A 27,383-nucleotide genomic window follows, 5' to 3' on the forward strand; every position below is an offset into this window, starting at 1 on the left:
AGCGAATAAATAAATAAAAACGTTTCATATAAAAGTACAGATGGAAACCGATAACATCACAATAAAAGATACCAAAACAAAATATTAAAGCTGAATCAGACTCCAAAAAGAATCATTGCACTTATTAAAAGCAGTAACATTGTTCCGTCAAACCTGATTTTATAATATATTTTTGAACATGTCAAAAGAGGGTAACAATTAGTATTTGAATGCACTGTTTTTACTTGTAATTGAGTATTTTTACACTTTTACCTGATTTAGCCAATCAGAGGAGGAGGTTTAAGTCACATGTTTAATCGATAACAGTGCATTGTATTTTATAAACTCATCATATGTGAGGTAAACTATTAACTTTTAAGTAACTAGAATACAAAGCTGTTAAATAAATGTAGTCGAGTAAAAACAACAGTTGTTCCCTCTGAATTATAGTGGCGTGTTCGTATAAAGTAGCATAAAATGGATATAAAACAGTAGTCTACCTGAAATTTGTATAATACATGAGTAAATGTTCTTTTCACAGGTAGTTTGACAAATTCTCAAGTTATTTCCAAAAATGTTAACACCAAACTGTACTTTTCCTTTTCTGCTGAAGGGTTTTCTCATGTAAATGCATTATCTACTTTACGTTGTCACTTCTGGATCCACTCACATTGTTTGTCACGCTGTCCAAAGTACAGTCCTCCGTCCCACCTGTCCAACCCTTTTGACACCTGCTCTGACCGATTACAGTGGAGTAGGCGGGACATCAGTGGACACCTGTAGCTGGGAGCGGTTGCTCAACTTGTCAATCAAAACATCACCAAAACACCAATCAAGCTAGACAAAGAGCTAAATGTGAAGTGCTTAAAAAAAAAAGCAACTAAACAAAGGCGCTGTAAAGAAATATTAGGTTGACATAATGCCATAATTGTCAAAATACTCAGTGGTTAGTGGTAACCAATCCATCTGTAGAAAAAAAAGGAACAAGAGTCATGATATTACGTTAATAAATATTGTATTTTTTGTCAATAATTTTAGGACTTTTCTCATAAAAATATTACTTTCTGCTTGTGATAGGTTTTTTTTTCTTAATATAAATGTCTTCTGATATGACACATATTTGATAACAACTTGTCTTAGTGTCACATATATTTGTAATGACTTTTATTCTCCTAAAACTATGACTTTTTTGCATATTATGATTTTTTTGGGTAAAATTACGATTTTCTTACTCATAGATCTTCCCGCAACATGACTTTTTCTTAAAAACTACAACTTTCTTTTGTAACATAATTTTTAAATTTTGTAATAAAAATTCTTTTTGTGCATGTACTCTCACTTCTTCCTCAGAATATTACAACTTTATTAGCATAATGACATTTTTCATAGTTAAATTTTGTAATAAAAATTCGTGTTTTTCTTCTTTTAATTGCTTTTCTTTTAATGAAACCATTTCTTAATCTCATAATATTAATAAGACATTTTATTGTAAAATTACTTTTATCCTTGTAAAACTATGACTTTATTCGCAACATATGACTTTTTTTTCATGTAAGATTATGACTTTTTTTTCTTGAAAAATTACAACTGCATTTCCATAATAAATAAGAATTTACTCTGATCACTAACGATTTCTTTTTCAAAACATTCTTACTTTTATTCTGAAGCTTTGGTCGGAAGAAGTATTTTGGTGGGGAGCATGGACATCCGGGGCCGGGCAGAAGCAGAAGTGAGTCGGCCCTGAAGTACCTCAGAGTTACTGCTAGCAGACAGTAGTACCAGTCTGAGTACGTGTATGTTGCCGTGCCGTCGTGTGTTACTTTCTGGCCGTTAACGGGAGCTCTGTGTGTCGTCGTTGGTGTGATGGAAGTGGACAAAATGGACGAGAACGACTGGAAGTACCACGGAGAGGGAAACAAGAGCCTGGTGGTCTCACACGTACAGGTGAGTAAGGCTAGGCTAACATGAAGCTAATCCAAGTTCGGCGAAAACAGCAGGATGAGTGAACGTTTAATTTAGCTTTAAGGTGACACCCAACGCCCGCATTACACTTTTCTAACGTTAAAAATGCTTCACCTCGGTGTTGCTGCCTTTGGAAACTTTGTTTTGAATGTCTGGGAAGTGTATTTATGACCGAAGGGTGAAATGTCAACTGTCAGGATTTCATTTATCACAGTTACCGTTAGCCTGTGTCTGCTAGCCTAGCCGGCATGTCAGTCAACAGAAAAAGAGTTCACATTATAGTCAAACCAATGAAGAGGATTGTTACACAGGGACAAAAACGCTTTTAAAACACCACCAATGATTAGAAAGTACATGTAGATGTATGTCCAGTATGTGACGGACTGACTGGGTGGTGTTAAGTCATAAAACTGTTAGATCCTAACGGGGTGCTTTGGAGCTAAGGTAACGTTAGCAGCTCCCCAGATTTTTCCTCCAGCTGCTGGTTGAAGGAGCAAAACACTTTACTGGGCTGCCGCCTTACTGGACCTTTCTGTTAGACGAGTCTAAGGCAGTCTTGTGATTTCATTTCCATGCAGGTTAATTTGTGCTGTCTGACCTGTCAGGGTGGTGCCTTCACTGTCATGCTCCTGAACCGACTGTGTGAAAGTCTCATTCACGGGACCCGTCTGTCATATTGTTGAGCAATCATCATAGCAGCAGTCTTGCAATGAGCTTTTTTTTTTTGGGTGGCCTTGATTGTTTACATTGTAGTAGCTATATTTTTGTGCTGGGCAACATTTCAGTGTTATTGATGATCATATTGTTTGATTACTTTTCAAAATTAAGTTGAAAGTAGTGATTCTGTAGTGTAATTGAAAATGCTGATACTAAAATTATGATTTTAAATGAGGAATGTTTGGATCAGAAACTCATACATTTGATGCTAGCTTTCAGTTCTTGCCATTTTTTTGGATAGTTGATACTACAGACACACTTAGCATCAACACCTTTGGAGCCCTACACTCAAGAGTTTTGTCAGATGTTCTGCACCACAGTTCATTGTGTGGAGTATGAAGTTGTATATTTTGTTCGTGATTTGCTCCAAATGGTGAATTCTACATTTCTAACAGTGAATGTTACAGTATGACATAATGCTGCATGTGACTCCACTGAGAGAAAGGCGGAATAGATAGATATTATTGATGGGTGAAATGGATGCAATCTCTGGAAATCCAATTGCTGTTTATGGTTTAAAAACAAGCCCAGACATAATTGTCAGACACAAATATCTGTAATATCAATATGGCTGCCCCAGAGTTCAGATGTTCCTAGTCAACTAGTCGTCACACATCAGAAAATGTGTGTTAAAGTAACATTGTTAACAAGTGTGAACCAACCGTGAGAGTGAAATGGTGGAAGGATAAACAGGGATAGAGTATGACAGAGACATTAGCACTTTTCAGATAATCATCTCTGTACATAACTCTTGGTGTCTGTGATTAGGAGTGAGTAGGAAACTAGAGAAACTTGTTTTCCTAGGCTAGATTTGGTCTGATAGCACAAGTTAGGGGCGTTTGACATGTATTGTGTACAATAATAATATCATAATTGTTGTTTCAATGACGTGTGAGCAGACATTATCGATTACGTTCCGTCACTTACTTTGCAAAAAACTTTCACAAACACCTTGTACGCACAGTAACTGCGTGATGCGTCATGCATGTAGTACATGGGTGTAGAGTTAAACAAGCAATTACTGCTGAAAAATTCATGACTGAAGTTAAAAATTAGTGAACAAACTGCACCTGGAGAGAAAAAAAAACAACAAAAAACTGACACCACCAGCCGCACAATCTATGTCGTTAGATTGAACCGCTGGACGTGGATCAACCTCACTCGCAGTGAAGGTGGTTTGACTTTGAAAAGACGGATGTTGCCCAAAAGATGTCAAACTATTTTGAAAATTGGTTGCTGTTAAAGACCACAATCTAACCACCACATGAAAAGCTTCAGAGTCAGCTGTCCATGACAGTCCTGAACCAGCCAAGATACCAGCATGAAACAGAACTAGGAACCTTTGGAGGAACTCCCTGTGTTTCCACCAAATGGACCAGGGTCTAAATTTAGTTCTAGGGTCTTTATTTTACCTCCTAAAAAGTCCCTGCTTGGGGGGTAGTACTTTCTTAAAGTACCGGTACTTTGGGCTGGGGGAGAGCTTGCTTTGCAGTGAAATTCTGAATGGATGAGTGGAGGCTACTGGTTTTAACTCGAGCGTGTTTGTTTTGCTAACAAATAAATCACAATCAACAGTCAGATAGCACACACAAGTCTCGCCGATGTCCGCCTGAGATCGTACCTCAGTATTAAATGTATTGCTCGGAAACAGTAGCCAGCGTGCAGTGGTGTGTTTGCAGCAAACAGCTGATGGAGCTACGCTAAATACTGGGTCCAGAGTTGTTGTTTTAAGTTTTCATCAGTCAGGAAGCTTTTACACAGAGCTGAAGTCGGTCTCCTCTTCTCCAAAACAAGCGGAACAGCTGATTACAGCAGGTATTAAAGCTTGTTAAAAGTCCCATTCCTGCGATGCTCAGGCGACACAGATGTGATGCTGCAGGTTGATCCGCAGCTCTTGTCGGCTGGAAATGTTTTGATAACCTTCAAAATTGTCGCAATTTTATTTTTGTGTTTCTTTCTCTGTGCTGCAGTTAATTTAAGAACTTGATGGCTTTATCCAGTTTGTTATTAAATGTGTTACAAACTTTATCACATGTCTCTCCATTATACTCCCACACAAAAAAGCTGTTTTTAATGGTCAAGTATAGCCTATAGCTTTTCACTATATTCCAATCAAATCTGATGTTCATTTATAAATCTTTCTCATGGATAGTGGTCACTAAATAACGATGCCTGTGCATTGCTTGATACAGTGTATAGGCCTACAGCCTACGTCAGCTGGTTAATTTGCCTAATCTTCAAAGGTCTTTAGACCACAGTGGAAATGCACACAACAGTAGACTGAAGAGACCTTTTAGTTCCTTGAAAAGAGATCCGGGGACTTAAAAGTCCTGTGTACTTTTTGTTGATACGCGGCTTATGACATCAGGGCTAATATAGTGACAGATGAAATGGTTTACTCATACTTGCACTGTTTGATGTCAGTAATATTTGTTATTATATAGATTTCACTTAAATGCAATTTAAATAGTTTTGAGAAGCTGCAGTTTTTATTCACCGGTCACTGTAACTTACACTGTACATCACTGCTGACCCATTTCTCTCTGCTCTGCTGCCATTCACCAGCACACCTGTTTGCACACACACTTAGTCTCCTCCTCCTCTACCACACACACTACTTTTACAAACACGTTTGTGAAAGATGCCAAATATTGTCCCAGAAGATATCTAGATATCGGACACCCTTAGCATGAGTATAAAACATCTGTTACCATCTCTAAAACCAATCACAAGTAGTGAAGTTTGTCACTTAAAGCAATGGTATGAAGCTGCAGTACTGGAGGCTGCAGTTTCAGGTCTTCTCAGAAGGCAGCAGGGCGAACAGGCTGTGGCTGGGGTGGGTACTGTTTTTAACAGAAGAGGACATCCATTTAATTGCAACCTGGCTTGGATTGAATTCCTCCGTTGTGTGGCATTCAGTGAAATATTTAATTACCTTCTTAGTCTTCCTGTCCATCTGGTTTGAGAAGTATATGTAATGCACGTTCAACATGAGGAATCCAGTGTCAGCCTTTTACCCTGGCAAGGTATCTAATAATGTTGATTGAAGTCCTAATCCTTCATTAGTAATCAGGGGGAGCTGTTCTGACAAGGCTGACTTGGCTGAATGATGGTTTTCATTTGATTTTTTCTGCCAGGTCAGACTTTATTTCATTAGCTATTGTTGTACAGGTCTTTTAAAGATGGATCCACTTGCTCTCTAAACTTATTTTATTCAAAGTCAGACTAAAACTGCCTCTAGAAGAATAAATGAAGTAAGTTTCCACCTATGATCTGACTGAAAATATTATAAAATTTAAGCTGTAAGGAAAAACTGTCCTCCCACTGCAGCATCTGTTCCAAAAGTGTTTCAGCAACACAAGTAAAATAATCAGGGCATGGTTCAAAATTAATGTTAGGAGAGAACATTTGGTTACTCATCACCTTATGCGTGTAAATGTGGATCGAGGTAACAGCAGTGCGTTGTCAAGATACCTACTTAACCTGATTTCTCAAAGGAATCTGGTTTTGTGTAGGCATGTAGATACTGATTAAAATGTCCTGATATCTGTTCTGTCGTCTCAGGTAAATTGATGTTTATTTGACACACAAGTGCTGACGGAAGTAGTCACTGTTGTGCAGTAAATTTCCAGTGTATTTGAGGGTGTGTTTGAATGTTCTTTAGACAACCAGAAACACATCGAACTCGTAGTCTGATGCTAATGATGCTAGCTAAAATTGATAGCCTACAAAGGGTTTTCCCTGATTTCACCTTAGGCTTTAGAGAATGGACTGACTTATTTTGCACTGTCAGAAAACTGTATCAGTATTTTTACCTAACTCAGGAATATTTTGAAGATTGACCCTGCTCAGTGGTTCAGGTGTGGTTCCAGGTTTGTCCTGAGTTTTAAATAAGGTTCCACTGATCCTAAACAAACTTCTCTTCTGTTCTTGCAGCTTTCCAGAGTTTTACGCCTGCTCAAGTATCCAGCAGAGGACTCTGAAAACCCACCACAGGTAAATATGGGTCTGTGTGCGTCTGAAGCTAAAGCCTGGTCCAAATTACAGATCAGTAAAAACATCTCAATGCAGATCACACAGCAAGTTGTGGGAATGTTGCAATTTCTTTCTTTACAAAATAGAGAAACTGTAGGCAGACACTTTAAGCCCAATGTTAACCCCAAAGTGGTCGCATCCACTCATTTTAGCATCCGGACCCAACCTCTCCCAGATTGGCTGTCATTTGATGTTCAGTTTGAGGGGAGTCGATGCTGTCAAAGGATCCGTTATAAACTGTAATGAGCTTGTTTTAATATTATCGAAGTGTTATTTTAGATGTTGTGAAGTCAACTGAACTTCAACCACATACAGAAGTCTATTCTAACCTCCAGTTCTCACTTCAGAGCAGACCGAACTGTCCTCGTCTTCCCCCGTCTGCAGCTCCATTCTTCTAATAAAACTTGGCAATGGAAGGAATACATTCGATGTGAGCACTTAACATCATGACTGGTTGATTAATTTGAAAGTGTGTAGTGTGAGTTAAGACGATACACAAGATTAATATAATGGTACAGTGTCTGTCCAGCTCTAGGCTGCTGCACGGTGGATCAGAGATGCACTGTTACAGCTGAGTAAACACTAGATTTAAAAACATTAATACAGACAATGACACTGCTCAAATTTTAATTCCTGCCTCCTGGCACATTCTCTGACAAGCTCATGGCCAGAGCTGAAGATATGACTGATAGGACGAGTTATCTTAATTCCTAATTAACATGATCTGGCATGGGCAGTTATAGATATGACTTTGTGACAGCAGGTTACAGAGCACTACATGCTGCAGAGGCTACCTACATAAAGAAACAAGTGATAACTGCGCCTTTGTCAAATCATCAGAGCAAACCACATCCGCACCGATATTTATTTGTTTTATTTTGTCACTGACACTTTATTTAAAAAAGCAACAACACCTTGTCAAATCAAATAAAACATTTGTCCTAAAACAACAGTGTCATGGCTGCACAGGGCGATGTCGCACTGCAGCTGAAGGCACACAGGTGTTTTATTAAATTGTTTTTAGCAAATAACCCATCATATCTAATCATGTCTGTCAAGATGATTGATCCGTAACTTAGAGGAGAAAACAGACGTCTGATGAGGTTTAAGCTCTGGTTCGTACCTGTTGGCAGGGTTACAATATAAACTGAGCAGCACTGTGCTCCACTTAGTCACATCTCTGTTTACTGTCAGTGGAGCAGCTGCTGATCTTATATCCTGGACAGATTAAAGGCTTGGAAGGCACACTGATCCAAATGTAAACCAAAGTGTAGCCCTGCCCTACCTCTGAAATTCAAATTTTACTTGGAGCTGCTCATCTGCTGCTCTTACTCTGAAGTTGACTGACCTTTAATACAGGGACTAAATGTTAACAACAGCTAAATTTAAGGACATTTTTTGATGCAGTTAAATATTTATAATAATTTTTATTTGTAGACGCAGGATGAAAACTGACTCATACTTGTAATTCATCTTAAAGCCAAAGTCATCTAATATAAAGTTATTTGTTGTTTGAAAGGTTTCTCTACTTTTGATCCTCATTAGAAATCCAGGGCAATTTTACAAACATTTGGGTTAACCAGCTAAATAGTTTAACCCTGCCAGAAAATAAGTGAGCTGAGCTGACTTTCTCAATCTCTTTGTGCCTCTTTGAGCTCAAATAATAATAATGTCAGTACTGGATATAACTTGCTCTTTTACCTGTGTGTTTATGTGCCTGTCTTTGTGTTTGTCCTTTAGACGGTGGAGCAGGCCTTCAGGCAGATCCAGAACATTGTTGATTTCAGCTCCAACGTCATGAGTAGCCTTCTGGGAGAGAAGTTCATCCACAGTGGGGTAAGAGAAGCACACCTTTTTTTCTTTTTATCACTTTTGTCTTTATTTAAGGTTACATCCACACTAGTATGATCTCCGTCCGCACCAGTGTTTTAGCTGCATTTCAGAACCGATCTCGGTCTATATTAAAACAACTGAGAACGCACATGAAGAGGCCATTCACGTACACTGTGCATGCGCGTTCCAGTGTAAACAGGAAGCAGATTGTCTACTCTGCATTTGCAGCAGATTTGTTTTTTTTGCATGGACCAACAATGAGGTGGAACTGTTAATGAAAGTAACATGGGAGTAAAAAGAGAAACTGGGGGTCGTTGCAAAGTAAATACAGCGACATGCACAGTGCAAGTGTTATTTGCACAGTACAAAATATTTTAATAAAAATACCAAATCACACTGTCAGCAGCATTGTGTTTTTGCAATCAGGAATCCAAATGCGAGTGTCTGCGTCATTGTTTTTAAAGTCCTAAAACGCTAACCCAGATTTTTTTTTAAACGAAAACGGGTCAGCAGCTTTTTGGCCGTTTTCAAACTTCTTCCGTTTTAGGTGTTCATATTCGCTGTTTGTCTGGACGGCAGCATACGTTTTCTCTTACAAAACACTTAAAGTGTACTGATTTAGCAGTGCACTCAAAAAAGGGACAGAATCGATGCAGCAGAACCAGAGAGGTTTTTTTTTATTGTTTTACACATTCTTTGGCCTTGTCAAAACCTGGCACCTACATTACCCACAATGCAACTCAACCGCTTCGGTAGGAGATTTAGGTGTGTAATGCTATTAGCCACTAATGTAGCCTGTAGCCGCTAGCCTCAGACAGAGACGAGTAGTGGGCTTCAGAGATCTGGTAAACTCACATCTTTCTAACTCAACATGCCCAGATTTTTGTCATTTTTAAACTTAGGGTTTCTCTCCTCAACCAACGCTCAAGTGACAACACTTGAGGCAATGTATCAGCTTCAACATAGCTCCCTCTGGAGCCACTAAAAGGTACACATGATGCCGTAGTACTCCCCAAGACCTGTAAATAAACTTTTTCTTTAATAAACAATTTCTTAAATCAGTAGGCGTCTCTTTTTTAGTGCCAAAGTAATAGATAAACAGCTGCCAGACTAAAAATTAAAACCTATTAATGACAAATACAATTGAATACAAGTATGTTAAATCAAGTTGGGTATTGTTGGACATAATTCATTTATACTAACATGGACATTGGCTTTGTGTTTTAAACATGTTAAAAAATTTTAGAATATCAATCAAAGATCTTTGATCAGCAACAGTGAAGTCTGGGACAAAGAACAGCATATGAATTTTAAGACATGCTTGGTGGACTAATTGTACACCCAGTGTCAAAACTCTGTGGGTGTGGTGAAATGATCACAGTGCATACGTTTGTTTTTTAAGCACAATGTGAATCCCTGTTGGAAAAGACACTCCCATCAGAGCGGGGTGATAAACTGGACAGTCTTCTAGCAGCAGATATTCGCAGAAACAATGAGTTACAGTGTTGAAGTCAGGAGGGTTTTAGCACACAAACAACATTCCCCTGGTCAGATGATGTCTAATTGTAGATTTAAGTCAAAGATGAAAGTTGGTTTAACAGCTGAATTTATCTAACTGTCAAAATATAGAGCAATAACAAAAATAACAGCCAGGTTCCTGACATGTGGTCCGATGATTGTGGACTAACTAACCTAATGTTTTGGATGAATATGTTAGTATCTGTATAATCAGCAGGATTATATTGTGTCGGGGGGGTTCTGTACGTTATCACTCCCACAACTTTCTCAGTATTGCACACTGCCCGCAGATCACTGTGCTCTACATAAAGTAGATAACAGAAAGCAGTATTGAGATGTTCTGGACTAAAGTTACTGACTTGTGGTTTCTGCAGGAAGTGGTCAAACTGCCGCTAGAGTTTGTGCGACAGCTGTCAATCAAAGTTCAACATCAAAGACCAGGTAAAATATATATATATTTTTAAAATCACTTCTGTGGGAAGCATCTGGTTGTGAAATCTGTTGAAGGAACACTTTGCGAAATACATTTATTGGCTTTCTTTGATCAGATACCACTCTCATGTCTGTACGGTAAATATGAAGCTACAGACAGCAGTTAGCTTAGCTCAGCACAAAGACTCTACACAGGTGGAAACAGCTAATCTGATCCTGTCGGAAGGTTACAAAATCTGCTTGAGAGCACCTCTAAAGCTCACTAATTAAAAATAGCATGGTCATCGCAGAGCAAAGAAAACCTGAGCTCACAGATACATCTGGTGCCCATGTTACTGATGTTTTATAGACAAACCAATCAATTGAGGAAATTATCAGCATATGAATGGATAATGAATATAATTATTAGTTGCCCTACTTGATATGTTCCTCTGGAGGCAATTTGATGGATGGAAGTTTACAATAAATGTAAATATAACAGTTCAAGTTCACATACACAGCGCACACATACTGAAAATCTTCTGTGTGTTAGCTTGGCGCTGCGATAAGGTGATGGACATCTACAGCGGCTGTGCTCTCTGTCTGCCCAATCTGACATCTCCAGCCCTCCACCAGCCAACACACACTCCTCCGCTCTGCATCGAGATCAAGGTAAACTGTTCTCTGTCCTGAGAAGCAGCCACGGCTGCAGAAGTCTTTTGCTTGTGAATCACTGTCACCCAGACCAACAGAGCTAAAACAACAAATCACATGAGTGTGAGTGAGTGTGTGTTACTCAGCTGATGTTTTTGTGTGGGTTGTGTTTTTAGCCTAAATGTGGCTTCCTGCCGTCCTCCAAACATGTCAGCAAAGACATCAAGACCAAAGTGTGCCGCTTCTGTATGCACCAACACTACAAGGTAACTACACCCGCACTATAGTGCGACCACAGAACATCTATAATACAACTACATCAGGGTCGATCCGGTTATACATTAATAAATTCTGCCGTTTTGTCCACCAGTGTGAGCATTTCACTGCATATGAAAGTAAAGAACTTGTGTGTGTGTGAATGTGGGACATCATTTGTCGCAGCAGTGTGAGCGGTTGGCTTGGCAAAGAGCACGGATTCCCTAAACTCCGACCCTAAAGAGTCTGTTGTCACTCTTCTTTCTCTCTCTCAAAAATCCAGGTAGCAGCTTCTCATTTCTTTAGCCGGCACTGACGGTTGCTTTTATAGTTTAACAAAGGCTGCCGTCGATATATCATATCAGTTGTCATTAATTAACTTCTCTCTTTAACTTCATGACAGAAACTAAACTTGGCAGGTTAAAATGTTCTCTGCAGCCGGTGTCTGTAAATGAGCAAAGATCAGATTCTAATTAATTAATTAAAAAATAAAAAATATATATAATTATTTATTTTTTTTAACGAAAAAATACTCTCATGAGCTTCACACAACATACTGGAAACTCATGTAAACTCCCACTGCAGAAATATTTTTATCAGCTTGAGGTTGAACGAATCCATGCTCGTTACATATACTGCATTTAGCCAACGTGATACATAGCCGTTAGCTTGCCTTCAGCTTTTCAGTAACTATTTGTGTGTCTTTCACCGGAGGCTCAGCAATGATATGAATGAATATTATGAGATTGTCACACCGCAGTAAGTAATGTTACTGTAATGAATGGGTCTTCCTCTGTGGTGTTGTCCTGCGCTGTTATGTTGCATTATTGTATATTATGTGAACATGTGTAAACCGAAGCGATCTGATTCAGTATCAACAAATTCCCAACATTAAAAGACTTGGATTGAGATCAGGGCTAAAAAACTTGATTAGTACAACAAAACCTTTAGTACAACTACAAAACAATAAACACTTTGATGTTTCTGTTACCTCTCCTTTCGCCCCCTCCAGGTGACCAATGGGATGTGGAAGAGACGCAGTCTGTACTGTCCTCTAGACCTCTTCTCAGGGTGAGATTACTGCACTTACTACTGTTACCATCAACACTACTGTATTTACAGTTTGTGGAAGTCGCATTAAATGTTATACTGTAAAAATGTGTATAACAATAACACATAATACCAGAGACTGTATGGACAAAACATTAGAGCACCTTTCAGTATAATGCAGTCCAGAACAAAAACACTACAGCCTTTTCACAGAGGACGACTTGTCGGTTCAGCTACTGGTAATAAAGCTGCCTCACTGTCCTTCAGCTCATATTCTCTGGTTTCTCCCGTGTTGTTCAGGAACAGACAGAGAATGCATTTTGCCATCAGACACCTGATAGAAGAACCTCAGAACAACTTCAAAATCTTCAAGGTGAGACACAAACATACCTGCCTCTCACTCTCCCACACTGTGTGAACCTTTGTGTTTGTGTATATGACATCGGACTCCATCAGCAACACAGTCAGTAAATACAACCACCGGTTTAAAGGACAAGTTCTGATCATGTGTACAACCTGTTTGTTGTGTACATAGAGGAACTGCTAGCAAGACTTTATTTCCTAACGTTACGCCAACACAACAAAATCCTCTTGCCAACTCTGACTCACGTTTCCACCGTCGTCCTCCTGCAACAACTCTCATCTCACGAGACTTCAGAGTGAGAATTGTTATTGAGTGAGACTTCTGTTTCTGGTTAAAAACAACAAACATACACCAGTCAGACAACAGTCTGAGTCTGTCGGTGAAGAAACACTTTTTGTGGATATAATTTTGACGGTTTGTGGCTGCCGGCTGAAGCCATCTTCTGCACAGACATCAAAATATTTTTTACTTGTCATTTCAACACCAAAATATGTGAAAAGAGGGTTTATAAGCACCAAAATGATCCTAAGTAAGTAAAATACGTTAGCTAAGCTAACTTTTGGTGTTAGATTCACATGGGACACGAACAGCAGCCTTCTGGGTGAAAATTATGTGTTTGTTTGCCCCATCCCACTACCCCGAATAATCTGTGCGGTGATTTTGAGTTTTCTCTAAAAGACTGATTGATGGATTAAATCAAAAGCTCAATGAGGAAAGCCTGAGCACCTTTTGAGTCGAGGGATTAACAGAAATATTTGAGCAGGAAGTGACACATTGTGATGATGGTGCAGATATAATTTTTATAACGTGACGTGTAAAAGTTATAAATAGTATTTATATGACTGCTTAAAATGGCCTGACAGGAGACTAAACCAGACTTCATATCAGTTCGATCCTCTTTAACGAATTTGAACCAAAGCTCATCAGTACGAACTGTTTTTAAAATTACATTACATCTTTGTCAGTTGGGGAGGTTATATAATAACCTGGAGTAACGTGTGTGTGTGTGTGTGTGGGTAGGGCGGTCAGTGTATTTACAGCAGTAAGGAGTGCAGTGACGACTCGTCTGACCTGAACTCTCTGCTGCATCATCTCAGACCGTACTTCATGTACGGAAACAACCGAATCAACAGTCACATGACCGGCAAAGCTGTTCTGAACGACTTCATCCAGGTGAGACACACGAATATACATGTATAGAAAAGTTTTATTTAAATGAAAGTAAAAATATTAGTGTGATGATGTTCCTATACCAACATCAAGAATCAAACGGGCCAAATTCGTCTCATGTCTCAGTGTCGGGGCAAAACAGTCAATTGGAGATGTGTGAAGAGAAACTCGCAGCAGTTGTCACAAAGTCTCATTTTAAAAACACAGGATTGAAGTTATTATATTTACAGGCTTTACTGACATTGACGAGTGTTTGACTGAACATTTTCATGTTAATGAAGTTATTTATATTTTAAGTTATTCTACAAATTAGGGTTGCAACAGTTTGACATGTTTATTGTATTACACAATTATCAGTTACAGTAACAGTGACTGAATGACAACAAACGCTTTATTATAATTCCACAAAATAATGTCCTGATAGCACTTGAAACCTTTTTTAATGGGAGTGTAAAACGCCTCCCACGCAGGCGAGATTCTCCCATTTTTTAGATAAGCAAATGCACATGGTATGATAAGTCAATTTTCATACCATGGTATATCGCCACCACCCAGTTATTGATACTGATCGTGAAGGCTTAACTGGGAGTTTGTGGTTCCTAAAACTGATGAGAACAAAAGCGCACGAGAATAAGGATGTTTAGAGAGGACTTTCTTTATTTAACTAATCAGATACCGGCTGCAGAGAGAATGTTTACCAGCAGTCATTTGAATGTATTTGTTTAGCAAAATATCTCTCTCTGTCTGTAGGTCTTGGTGAATGCCCTGCTGAGTGGTGGAGGAGGCGATGGAGGGGTGGTGACAGACAGACGAGGAGAAGGGCGGAGCTTCTGTGAAGCGAGTCTGTTCAACAAGGAGAGGATTCGTCACGGTCAGAACCTGCCTGTCTACCGACTTCCTGCATCTATTCTGTTCTTTCCAGACAGGTTTTAGTGATTCTACTGAAATGATCTGGGAGCTCACTATGTTCAGTTTACTTAAAGAGGTCATTATGCTCATTTTCAGGTTCATTATTTTATTTAGTGGTTGTACCTGAACAGGTTTACATGGTTTCATTTTCAAAAAACACCATATCTTTGTTAGGAGTTGCACATGCGCAGTTCCTAGTTAAGGAGTACTAGCTAATCAGAAGCAGAGTAGGGCAGGCCCCGAGAAGCCGGTAAACATGGCTTTGGTTCAGCTGTTTATGTTCCCCTTACCAACTTAGCAACATGGACTGGAGCAAGAGTTTCAGAGTGGTGAGTTATTAATTTGTAAAAAAAGTATCTTTCATCCATAAAGTTTTAACTCTGTCTCTACGTCACAGTAACAACTTTATGTCCTTTGACTGCCTGGTTAGTAGCTAGTGTTTGGAAGGGAGAGGAGAGGCAGCAGGCGGATGTCTTGTCACGGTGTTCTGCAGTGTAAGAATGTTTTTCCACCAGTGTTATTGAAGGCGTGTGTGCCTAGCTGCTAGGCGAGCATGACGACGCATGTTTTTTGTGACGTCGTCATAAAGTGGAAGAAAGGGCTGGACTACAAACTATCTGTTTTCAGGCAGTTCAGAGTAGAGTTTTTTGTGGGAGATGGGAACTCCCTTTGGGTTGAACTTTGGGCTTTTTAACTTTGCAAACCTATTACATGCACAAAAAACATATATAACTCAATCAGGCATGTGATTGGCAAAGGACAAAAAAGCAGGAAAAGATATATACTGTGTGTGTGTGTGTGTATATATACACCCAACTTCAACAGCTTAATGGGCAACATGAAATAATTGAGTCCATAACTACTAACTTTAAAATTAGTTCAGTTGAAGTTAATAGATTATTTTTATGAATAAGAGACAGCAGCAAAGGTCGTTGCCTGTGGAAGACCTGGTGGCCTAACTGTTAAAGAAACCGTTATATTATTTAAGAAACTCAGATCAAACAGCCAGATCAGTCTCTGTCTATTGATAAACTGTAGGAAAAAGTTCAAGACACTTCAACTCTGATAGAGGACGGGTGTGTGCGAGACGAGAACGACCGCAACAGTTTCACGGGATCGCGGCCAGTAGTACGCCGTTGCCATGCTTACCACCCATCAACCCCCCCCCTCCCCCGGCCATACAAAGCGACACTCTCTCCCGACTTTTTAAATATCATATCGATAACAGCAGCATAGAGTAGGTTATGGTTTCTACAAAACACATAGGCCTAAAATTTCTCGACGCCAATGGCTGAGATAAAAAAAAAAAGCAAGTAGGCTGCTGTTTTTCTACACATGTATTTAGGCTATAGTAGCAATATTCAGTGATTTTATAAAACGTTGCTTAGCCTAATACCACTCTCTCCCCATGAGTCCAAGCATCACTAGTGGCTGTGCTGCATCTAGAATTGTTCGCTTTCTGGTCGCACAAAGTTTCCAACAGGCAATGTTCTTTGCATTTTAGACTGTGACACAATAATGGCAGTAGCTACTTACAGCTGTGGAAAGAACGCCTCTCTTCCTCGTTCTCCATTCTTCATTTAGCTTTTTGGCTAACAGCTGACTTAAACAACATAAGGTCCGGTGCCCTGACCTGCAACAGGTCATTCACGTCAGGAATGGTGCGTTCAGTAGCTCCTGTTATCCTTATTTGAGTTGAAACAATTAATTGAAAGTGAATCTTCAACTGTTTTGAAATTTGATTAATCGCTTTCTACATTGTGATTATTTGCTGGTGTCCTTGTAAACTGAAAATTTTCTATTTTGGACTGTTGGTTGAAACGATGTCACCTTTGACTCTGGGAATCTTTGATGGACACTTTTTATAGACAGAACAACAAGTTGAGAAAGTAATCAGCAGATTCATCTATAATGAAAATAACAGTTAGTTGCAGCCTTGTAATCGAGCATCTAGAAGTTTTGTGTTCGTGTAGTTTCCTCTCTCTCTCCGTTCACCCAGACACACTCAATAAATTCAACAAAAACTATTAAACATTAAAAAACAAAATACCTCACTTTGGTTTCAACCTATCTTCAACCCTTCCCGCCCACACATACACACACGCACGCCACAACATTTTTGATTTAGACTCAAGTCTTTAAATAATAATAAAACAGACAATGAGAAGCAGAAGTCGCGGAGTTGCTGTGGTGTATTATACGCGTGGTCAGTATATAACGCTTTCACACTGTTGTCAAGTTTTTTCTGGTGTGAATTCTGAAACTGTAACTCCAGTCCAGTCTAATAGATCTGTCTGCAGCCTGTTTCCTGTCTGACAAAGGTTTGTCTTGTGCAGCAGCGTCCTTCAATAATGTTTGTGGTTTGAAAGAAGCACTCGTGTCTTCTCAACACACGTTTTGCTCGTAACATCTGAATCTCATGATGTAAAATGAGTGAAACTGAAAACCTCACTAATCTTTGTGCGTTAAATATTCTTCCCTATTTCAACATTTAAAGTAAATGTTTTATATTAAGTTCTTGCTTGAAAACATAAATGCTGACCTCCCTCCTCTCTGTCTGTGTGCAGGCTCTCAGGGTTTACCCAGCGACAGTGTTTTGTTCAGGATTCTTCAGACTCAGATGTTGGACACGCTGGACATTGAAGGACTTAATCCTCTGTACCGCCGAGTGGAGCAACACCTGCAGGACTTCCCCAAGGAGAGGTAATACACAGTTAACAAGTACCATCACTTGTGAAAGGGCACTGTCTTGTCTCAGTTGTCACTTCCTGTCTAACTCCTCTCTGGACACACAAGGTGTTCCTTTGGTTGCAGGCATTTATTAGCATTACCTATAGAGAATAACCATTAGACAAATATCTCACAAAACACATTTACATTACATTAACTCATCTGGCAGACGCTTTTATTCAAAGGGACTAACATTTGAGGAACAACATACAAGCATCAACAAAGTATCAATACAGCAAGAAATCTACAACTGACAATACACACTAGTAAGAGCAGCAATTAATACTAGTAAGAGCTAATAGCAAATATGGCATCAATGGAGTAAATACCAAGGGAAAGTTAAAATTATATGTTAAAGTTAGTTAATGAAATAGTGCAGTCAATAAATGAATTAAAAGGAGATAGAAGAGCACAGGAAGTGCATGTTAGAGGTGTTTATAATACAAAGTGTTCTTAGAAGAGATGAGTTTTCAAGAGCTTCTTGAAGTTAGAGAGGGACGCCCCTGCTCTGATGACATGTGGTAGCTCGTTCCACCATCATGGTGTCACAGATGAGAACAGCCGGGACTGAGATTGCTTTGTGTGTAGGGATGGCAGAGCCAGACGGCGTTCGTTGGAGGAGCGCAGTGGCCGGGAATTAATGTAAGCTTGTAATTATGGAGTTTAGGTAGATGGGTGCAGACCCACTAGTCACTCTGTATGCAAGCATTAGTGACTTGAATTTGATTCAGGAGGCCACGGGGAGCCAGTCACTGAGTAATGGAGTGACATGAGTCCTTGGCTGATCAAAAACCAGACGAGCTACTGCATTCAGAACCATTTGTAGGGGTTTCACCGCACAAGCTGGAATACCTGCTAGGAGGGCATTGCAATAGTCGAGGCAAGAGGTAACCATGGCCAGAAGCTGGAACAAGCCATAGTTGTACACAAAAAATAACTTTGCAGGCTATAAGCTGTTAAACTTGCAGATAACGAGGTAGCTCGATATTTAGAGAAACACAAATGTGAACGTAAATTAGCTGTAGCTAGCCCATCCAATAACTATAAAACCGTACAAATAACTTTGTCATTGGCTGTGTTAACTCAAGGGGAGTAAGAATGAATAAATCTTCATGAACATTGTACTCTCTCAAACCGGGCAGGTGTTCTGCCTCAGATGGTAATGGACCGCCACTAAAAATGAACCAACGCCACTGTGACACAAGAATATTGGTTCTGCTATGAAGCACTATATAGGTCCTTTAAGACATTTTGTTCTTAATTATATGCAGATTAACAAAGTTATTCTCATATTAAATCTAAATTATTAAATGAACTTAAACTGTATAACTGACTGACGACCTGTCTATCTGTGTCAGAACTCGTCTCCAGATAGACGGACCGTACAACGAGGCCTTCCTGGAAAAGCTGCAGAAATGTCCGACTGAGGACGACGGCTCTGTGGAGTACGCTGTCGCCAAGGTAAGTCCAGTTTCAAATGTTCCTAAATTACACAGTCTCATAGAGAGCTGGGAATTCACATCAGGTTCTCCGTGTGATGGTCTAGATTTCTCTGCGATGACATTTCTCCCAGTGTCAGCTGTCTCATATTGAAGGGTGGAAGTAATGAACCGACCCATTAACAACTCTCTGCTCAGGTGTTCAGCTGCCTAAAGAAGGCAACATGTCTTAACTGCTGTGTGTTTTGACTTCAGGTCCATCAGTACCGCGCCGCCATGACAACCAAGGACTGCTCCATCATGGTCGCCCTGGTGCCCAGCAGTGAGGAGGAGGAAGAGGATGGTGAAGGGTAAGAGATCCGAAAAGAGTCTCGTTATCTGAACTAAATGATGTTGGGTCATTGTTCAGTTAGGGCTGGTCAGAAATGTTACCACGATAAAAAATTTCATATCATTTGATAGATTATCAGGATAAACGTCAAATCTTTATTTCTTTATATATAAGTTTAAAGGCTGATTTTCGCTCCTGAGTGAAAACTGAAGAAACTAGATTGTGGTTTTAAACTCTTCATGATCAGAACAAACACTTGATGCCAAACAGTGGATCACTTCACAAATCTGAGGTAGAACATTCAAAACTATAATAAAATCTTTCTTCAACAAATATGCATGAGTAAAATTAAGTAAAATCATTTTTCACTCCTTTTCAAAACAAAATACATTTAAATAAAACAATTAAGTGTTAATTTGTTTGTGATTCAAATTAAATCAAACATTTATTGAACATTTGTTATATTGTTATTGAGAATAATTATATTGCGGTAATTATCATTATTGTTTGATTGCCCAGCCCAACTTTCAGTCTTTAAACAGATCCCCACCGATGACCTCAGCTCACTTAAAGGTGCCCTGTGAAATTTTCTGTAAACAAATAAAGTTTTGTTTTAAATTCAGTGTTTCTCTCCAAAACACACTGTGGCCCAATCCCAATGTCCCCCCTAAGCCCTGAACCCTCACAGACTTTACTGACATCACTTGGAAAGTGATTGAGTTTAAGAGGCTGCAAGGACTCAAAACGAGAGAGCCCTTGCGCACTTGAGGATTTGACTGTGGGACAGCCCTAAAGCTTGATTTATACTCATACGTAAGGTGTACGTGCATAGCCACGTATGTAGCCAGGCATTTATACTTGTGCGTCCGTGTCCGTCAATCTGCAATTACACCCCCAAACGCTGGTCGGCGGTACCACTACAGCGTCCACTGTGTTGACTTTTGCCGGCCGAGCAGGCTAACTTACGGTTCAGCGCTCTGCTAACATGAATGGGCGTAAAATTGTATATATGCAGCTATTATAGACTTTTAAAATGTTAACGACCGAGTGGATCACATTCTGATAGTGAAACGAGTCATTTCGCTCGGGTTGTGATGGTCAAATATATTGATCCACCGTGTTACAGCTGCTGTTTTGGCCACTAGTAAAAGTTACTTCAAAGCACGGGAACTTCCTGTCGGCTCGGAGGCATTGCAAGGCTACCCAGCCGACCAATCGGAGCTTACGGTCCGCGTCGACTCAACATGTAGTTACATTTTTGAGGAGGAGCACGTCAGGCTACGCCGTAAGTGACGGCGTAGGGTAGGGGCTACGTATAAATTGCACTTAAGCCCTCATGGACTTCCCAGGAATGCGGCTCAAAGTGTTAAACACATTTTGCAAAGCTGTTTTTTTGGAAGAATTTGAAACCTGATTTGTTTACATCCATGTTGGCAACAGTCTTCTTCGTTCACTCCAACTGTGCTGCACTAAACTGCTCTAAACCCACTGTTTATTATATTGTTCATAATAACACATCAAAGTTGTATGGAGACATTTCCAGCTGTCCATTGTGTCGTTTGGTATCTTGAAACTGGTCCCTGATCACGACTGAGATTTACAGTCGATTTAATTAATTTTGATGTATCACAGAAATACCAAAACATACTCTGGTTGAAGCTTTTCTCTGTTTTATATTATTGCAAACTGAATAGTTTCGGGTTATGGACTGTTGTCATATTTGTCACTTTATAAAGTAAACCATTAATTGATATTGAAAATGATTGATTGTTAATTTGTCATCCATTTGAGGATGAGGACTTACGGTTTACCTTAGAAATAACTGACTCTACGAATTGGGGTAACTGAACGTACGTTCATTTTGATCCCAAATCAATAACTGCTTTTGTTTTTTAAAAGGAGACCTATTATGCTTTTTCACATTTTATGACTAATCTACAATGTTAAAATGTCGGATGTTCATATTAAACATGGCCAAAACAAATAATGAGGTTAAAGTATTTAAAAGAAATCCCACTGAGCAAAAACTACAGATTTCCTCCTGTTCTGAACTTCTTTTTCTACCAAGGATCCTTGCTGTGACACCAGACAGAGCTGGTGTTCCATATGCTCCACCCAGCAACAACTGCAACCTGGCGCGAGTTCAATCTCAAAACGTTTTGCACCGGTTTGCAACGTTTTCAGATTGAACGGCATGTTTCGTTGAAACGTTGCGCAACGGGCTTCGGGGTATGTTTTCTCCCGTTTGGTGGGCGTGTCTCACGTGTTACCCAATCAACTGCAACAAGTTTGTAAACACAACGCCGTTAAAAAGCCAGGAAAATGCAGTGCGCTTGTCTACACAACAGGGTGTTCAGGGGACCACCGTTTCCGTTGAAAAAAAAACGTTTTGCTATGTTTTGTCTGCGCTGAACTCGCCCCTGGTAACATGCTTCAGCCCTTGGCCAATCAGAAGACAGTGGGCTTTGAGGAGAGACAGGAGCATCTAAAGCTTGTTTCAGACAGACTGAAATGAAGGGACAGTATAAGACAGAATTATTTTTTTGAACTTTGAATCATGTAAAGCTGCCATACAGGAGTCAAAGAACTACAATATAGGACTGGACAAGTACTATAATAGGTCTCCTTTTAATCAATCAGTGTGTAGTGCCTGATAAAGTCCACCAGGTGGAGCCAAACATCAGCTCTGTATGTTAAAACTGAAACATTCTTCCTGTTCATTAATACTCCTCCTCTCCTCCAGTCAGCGGCGGCTCCGGGACTTTGTGCCATCCAGACCTCCTGCTTTCTCTTACTCTGTCTCTATCCTGGATCTGGACCCGAAACCGTTCGACAGCATCCCCCGCCAGCTGCGCCTGGACCAGAAGATCGTCTCCTGCTATCTGAGGACTGGTGGTGCCTTGCCAAAGGGCTCTCTGCCTCCGCTCTCCGGCATCTTCACAGCTGCTGATAGGGAGGACTGCACGCTGCTCTTCCACCCTGTGTAAACGCCCAATAAGAGTCGGACAACCCTGAAGACAAAGACTGACGCCATGTTGATGCAGAGGTGTAAAATCACTTCAGAGTGGAGCTGTGTATCTGAGGCTTTACTGCAGCACTTCCTTTTCACTCCGCTCATGCTGACAGTTAACCGCTCGTGCAGCAAAACTAAAATTTCCAGCAAGTCACCACTAAATCACCAGACGTTTAAGCAACTTCCAGATACTTCTGATACCGATTCTTGATGTGTTGGTGTGGCGACAGACTTCTCGCTCCCGTCAGGAGGTGAATCCCAATGTCACCGTTCTGTCCTGTCATGAATAATATTTATTAGGAACCTCGCAGGGAGGCTTTGTTTCCGGTGAAGAGAGTTTGGATTAACGGCCTGACAGGACTCTTATGGTTCAAGCTCTGAGAGAAAGAATGAAAGAAAGGAGAACGGAAGTGTTTGAGAGAAAAGCAGGTGGTTGAGTTTTGACGTATGCATGATGTCATTTCCTGAATGTAGGCGGGGCCTCTAGTAGAGTTGGGGCTGAGGCGGAGCCAATATGTATGTGCAGGTTGAACTGAGGAGGGGCGAAGCCAACATGGCTGATCCGATCACCAGACGGTCTGTACGAGTCTCGACAAATAGAGACGTTGACGTTTGTCGTACCCATAATCCTTTGCAGAAATTTGAGCCTCCGGTCTCTGCTGGACTCCATGAGGTTTTCAGTCCAGCTCATCACACTGACCGACTCATAACTGTTTAATTAATGAGACGAGGTGAAGCAGTGTTTGGTTATATTGAAAACTATCATGAACCAGGTGGAGAACCTGAACTGTGACAGCGAGTGAGGCTTCACCTCCCTGTCCCTTTTTTGTTTTTGATTCCTCAGTTGGTGGCCGGATGTTAATGCGTTCACTCATGAGGCATCTGTGCCGAGACGTAGGCCGGGTGTTTGTGTCTCTTTCAGGGAGAACAGCGGAGTGTAGTAAATTTGTTTCTCTTCCTTCAAGTGAAATATGTCCAGTTTTTGAGGTACATGTGAGATTTCTGCCTCTACTCACTGATGTCTTCAGTGCTCACACAAGAAAAGAAAGTAGAATGCTGTTTTTGATGAGATGTTTCTGTTTTCAGTTCCAGCACAAACTAAATTCCACTCACCTCCATTGTATCGGGTGGAGGCGGAAATCTCAGATGTCTCAAAACCTGGACAGATATAATGCAATCCAGTACAACAGCTGTTATAAATTCCACTTTTGCTAAATGTTTATTTTCTGACACAGAGGTGTTTAAAAAAAGGTGTTTCTAATGTTTCGTCCACCCCATCTACATACACAAGGGGGACGTCAGGACACCACCACCAATTGAGACCTCAGTAATTAGCATATAATTGAAATAACTTGTCACCAAAAAAAATTTTACATTATGACATGTGGCTGAACTGTTGGGTTGTATTAGCTTATACAGTTACACCTAGTACTGAGTGTGTATATATTTTATTTGGGTTAACTGACCCCTTCAAGGTCCAGCTGTGGCCTCTGACCGAGCAGCAAAGACGTGTGTGTCCAGCTGGCCTTTCCTGACATGAAAACCTTTTTGTGTGGAAAAACACACAATATTTTAACTCTTTATTGTTCTCAGAACAAGATTCAGCCCGTTTTGTTGTAAGAAAAGCCGCATTGCAGTAATTGTCTAACATTCTCGTTGACTAACCTGGTGATACGTGTAAAAGGTCCTGCGAATATTTGCTCCGTCTCCCAAACCTTGAAGTCATTCTTATTTGATGCGGACTCACAGGTCAAAGTTCAGGCGAAGTCAATGCGTCATCACGCTGCCAGACTTCATAATCATAAGACTAACATGACCATACACATGCAGAGCAGGAAGCGGAGGCAGAGCACAGGACTGTAAAGTGAAGGAGGAGGCGTTATAATGAGATGACTGACACAGAACAGGGACACTGTTTGTCTCCTCACCAGAGGTCAGCGTGTCCTGTCTGCCGTAGATCCGTCTGACCCACCACAGCAAGGGCTGCTGGGTAACACAGCAGTCCTCTTCAGATCGGCCGAGCTGCTTCATGCTGCTGTTTTTTGTGTGTGTGCGCCATAAGTGGCTTGTAGTGTGTTTTTGGGTGTGTGTGTGTCCATGTGCCTAAATGTTCTGGTGGGAGTGGAGGAGGTTGTGTGTGATGTGTGTTTGTATGTGTGTTGAAAACTAACTTTGTTACAGGCTTCGTTCACAGCTGAGATCTGAGACAGACCCGCTTCGGTTCGTCTCTGTTCAGACTGACATCAGATAGAACTTTAGGAGCTGATGTGGACGCAACCGTGAACTCTCAGTACCTCGAACTCCCGTCGACCCAAGCTGAAGCTCAACAGGGTCGTCTGATGTTTGAAAAGTGATGTGTTCAGGAGCGCTGGCAGATTTCTGAGGACGGTGAGACTCTGTCTTTGCAACCGTCAGCAGACAAGTGTTGACTGCATTTTCAAGACTCGAGTCCGCTCAAGTCCAGATGTTGTTTGTGTTCAAACTATCGGGTCTTGTCGTCGTTGGGTACAAACGTTGTGACCTGTGATTTCATCTCCTGGTGATCTCATTGTCCTCTTTAAACCAGCAGCGCTCACGGAGCCTTCAGATAAAAAAAAAACTGGTAACACTTGACTTCAGTTGCTCTGTTTACAGTGTCCACTCTCCAAACCTCCACCAGCCAATCAAATGTCTGAAATCAAATACACACTACAACACTGAACACATTGCTCTGATCTCCAATCATCTGGCCTGTTTTCTTGAAACCCGTCAGCTGATGATAAACGGCACCACTGTGACACACGAGCCGAGTCCACTCAATCGGCCGCAGGGTGGTGTGGTCAGTTGTTCTGTTAAATCCAAACACTAAAAATGATTTCAGCCCATCAATCAGACGACCAGCTCTCTCTAACGCTTGTCCTGTCACCACTTTTCTGACTGACATGTAAGTTGGCCTCCCTCGATGCCTGGTGGGCTGGAGAGTGGACAGCAGTGAACTGAACCAACCACTGATTGTTCTAACTGTTGAACTGAAGACGCAACAGGCAGCATGACGGGAGAGCAGAGGCTCAGAGGAGGTGGAGGGTGGGGTGTCTCTCTGCAGTTGTAGCATCGTCTTCGAGTGAGACGTTCGAAGATTTGATGTTACCGTGACTTTGGTTTGATTTAATTTTGAAACTTCTAAACTGTGTTGACAACCGTTAAAACTTTGCACCAGATCACAAATGTTGCAGCTACATCTGAACAGAAGGTTACTACTTTGATTCTGGTTTTAATAATCTTGTCAGTGTAATCTTGAGAAACGCTAATGGCGTGTTTACGGTTTGGGAGGGTTCACTTTATCAGACAGCTCACGACTGTTGTGTGAGGGTTAAAAATACGGTGCATTAACGAACGACTAACTTTGGCTGACGTGACACCTCCATCTTTATTTGCTTTTTCAGGTACGTCTGATGTATTTAGATGAATATTTTGGAGCTTTGAGAAAAATATAAGGTCAAATAACCCGAGGTACATTCACATCCATAAACTCTTTCCAGGTGCAGAAAATTACCTCTTTTCCAACGTGACGTTTTCGACCACAAAAGTTCCTTAGATTGAAATTTTGCCATGTCCATGTAAATTAAAAAGAACAGGAGCGAGAAAGCACTTTGCAGGCTCTGTCTTTGTTTTTAAAGTGTGGTAACTTCATCCGAAAAATTAAATCCGACACAGCAGATATTTCCACTTGAAAGACTTTTCTGTTGTGCTGGATATAAAAAAAGAGAAGTTATTATGAATGTTAATGTAAAATAACAATACTGACAAATGTGATAAAATTCTTATTTTGTTGAGCTGTTCGTGTAGAGCTTGTGAAAACAGTAGTTGACTGTCTCATCTCAAGGTCCACTTGTTTGTTGTTGTATTAAGTTAGTTTTCAAACTTAAAATTCATAATAGAGGAGAAGTCCTGGAGGCGCTCAGAATCATGGGAAGTTTGAGCATCTACATTTCCATTGAGATAGTTTTGTCTGTTTACAATTTTGGGTCACGTCATATAAATTGCATAAAGACGTTATTTATAGCTACCATCTTTGAGTGGTTTTGAAAACAAAGGTTTAAAAATCTTTATTTTTTGTTCGGTCAAGGATTTAATGCATCGATAGACAAACTGGGGTTAAAAAAAAACAAAACGTACAAGATTATGTTTAAGATTACTGAACAGCTGATTTGTGATCTCGAGAACACAAACTATGTTTAGATGAAGCTGCAACAGGTGAGCTGGAGTCTGATTGGTCTGTTGCCTCTGCCTCCGCCTGCTGCCTGAGCGTCAACATGCAGAAACATCACAGCACTGTGATATCTACAGACGTCTAATAACTGCGTGTCTGTAAATAGCTGGGTAAAGTAAACTATTTGAAAATACAAAGGCGACACTGCTGTCTGGCATTTTGTATTTAAATTATTTATTTTTGTAGATTTTGACCAGCGAGCTCTGCTGTTACAGCCGTCACAGTCGAGCTCTTTCTATTGAATAAAGATTTCTAAGAGACTATAAACTGTGTTTACTTTATTTATACGTTAGCTCAGTTTTGACATGTTAAAATATAAAAAGGTTTAATGAAGAATGTTTCAGACAGATATGCTTTACATTTTAACCTGTAGTTCTGCACAGAGATTAGAGTTGTGTGTGCTGTGAAAGGCTGACTGCCCTGATGACAGACTCCATGGCGGCTTCAGGTCCCAGAATCCTCAGCAGGCTCTGAAAGGCCTCAGTAGCGCCGCCTACAGCCTGAGAGGGAAACAACTGCAGCGCTGCAAAGAGAGACAAAACACTGAACATCATCTCACCGGAGGGCTGTTTTGCAGAATTTAGAAATCCAGGATAACAGAAAAAGCTATGCTTGACTTAATGTGATAAGTGCATCCTGGCTTCATTAGTTTCACAAAGGCCAAACCAGGCTCAGTAGGAGTGACTATGTCAAGCCAGGTGTAAGTAATTCATAAATGTGCGTCAACAGCTTTCTTCAAGAGACCACACGGTCGATCAGATTTA

The 27,383-nt window shown here is 40.4% G+C and overlaps 2 protein-coding genes across 3 annotated transcripts in view; one reads left to right on the forward strand and one right to left on the reverse strand.

The window, feature by feature from the left end:
• The first annotated feature begins 1,711 nt into the window (after window positions 1–1,711).
• Window positions 1,712–26,882, forward strand: ippk (inositol 1,3,4,5,6-pentakisphosphate 2-kinase). Its single transcript, XM_046076550.1, has 14 exons — window positions 1,712–1,923; window positions 6,595–6,654; window positions 8,434–8,529; window positions 10,419–10,485; window positions 11,009–11,127; window positions 11,286–11,375; window positions 12,377–12,435; window positions 12,715–12,787; window positions 13,799–13,951; window positions 14,699–14,819; window positions 17,425–17,560; window positions 18,946–19,048; window positions 19,282–19,376; window positions 22,101–26,882. Exons 1-14 carry the CDS (start codon window positions 1,843–1,845, stop codon window positions 22,342–22,344), a joined length of 1,497 nt encoding a protein of 498 aa, XP_045932506.1. The 5' UTR covers window positions 1,712–1,842; the 3' UTR covers window positions 22,345–26,882.
• LOC123987554 (centromere protein P) overlaps window positions 26,777–27,383 on the reverse strand; it is a 113,367-nt gene continuing 112,760 nt past the window's right edge. For both annotated transcript variants that reach the window (XM_046076553.1, XM_046076552.1), the window contains exon 9: window positions 26,777–27,142. In XM_046076553.1, the coding sequence (XP_045932509.1) occupies window positions 27,006–27,142 (137 nt within the window). In that variant the 3' untranslated portion in view covers window positions 26,777–27,005. The remainder of the gene's footprint in view (window positions 27,143–27,383) is intronic.

Source organism: Micropterus dolomieu, linkage group LG18 (genome assembly GCF_021292245.1).
Source record: "Micropterus dolomieu isolate WLL.071019.BEF.003 ecotype Adirondacks linkage group LG18, ASM2129224v1, whole genome shotgun sequence".
Taxonomy (NCBI): domain Eukaryota; kingdom Metazoa; phylum Chordata; class Actinopteri; order Centrarchiformes; family Centrarchidae; genus Micropterus; species Micropterus dolomieu.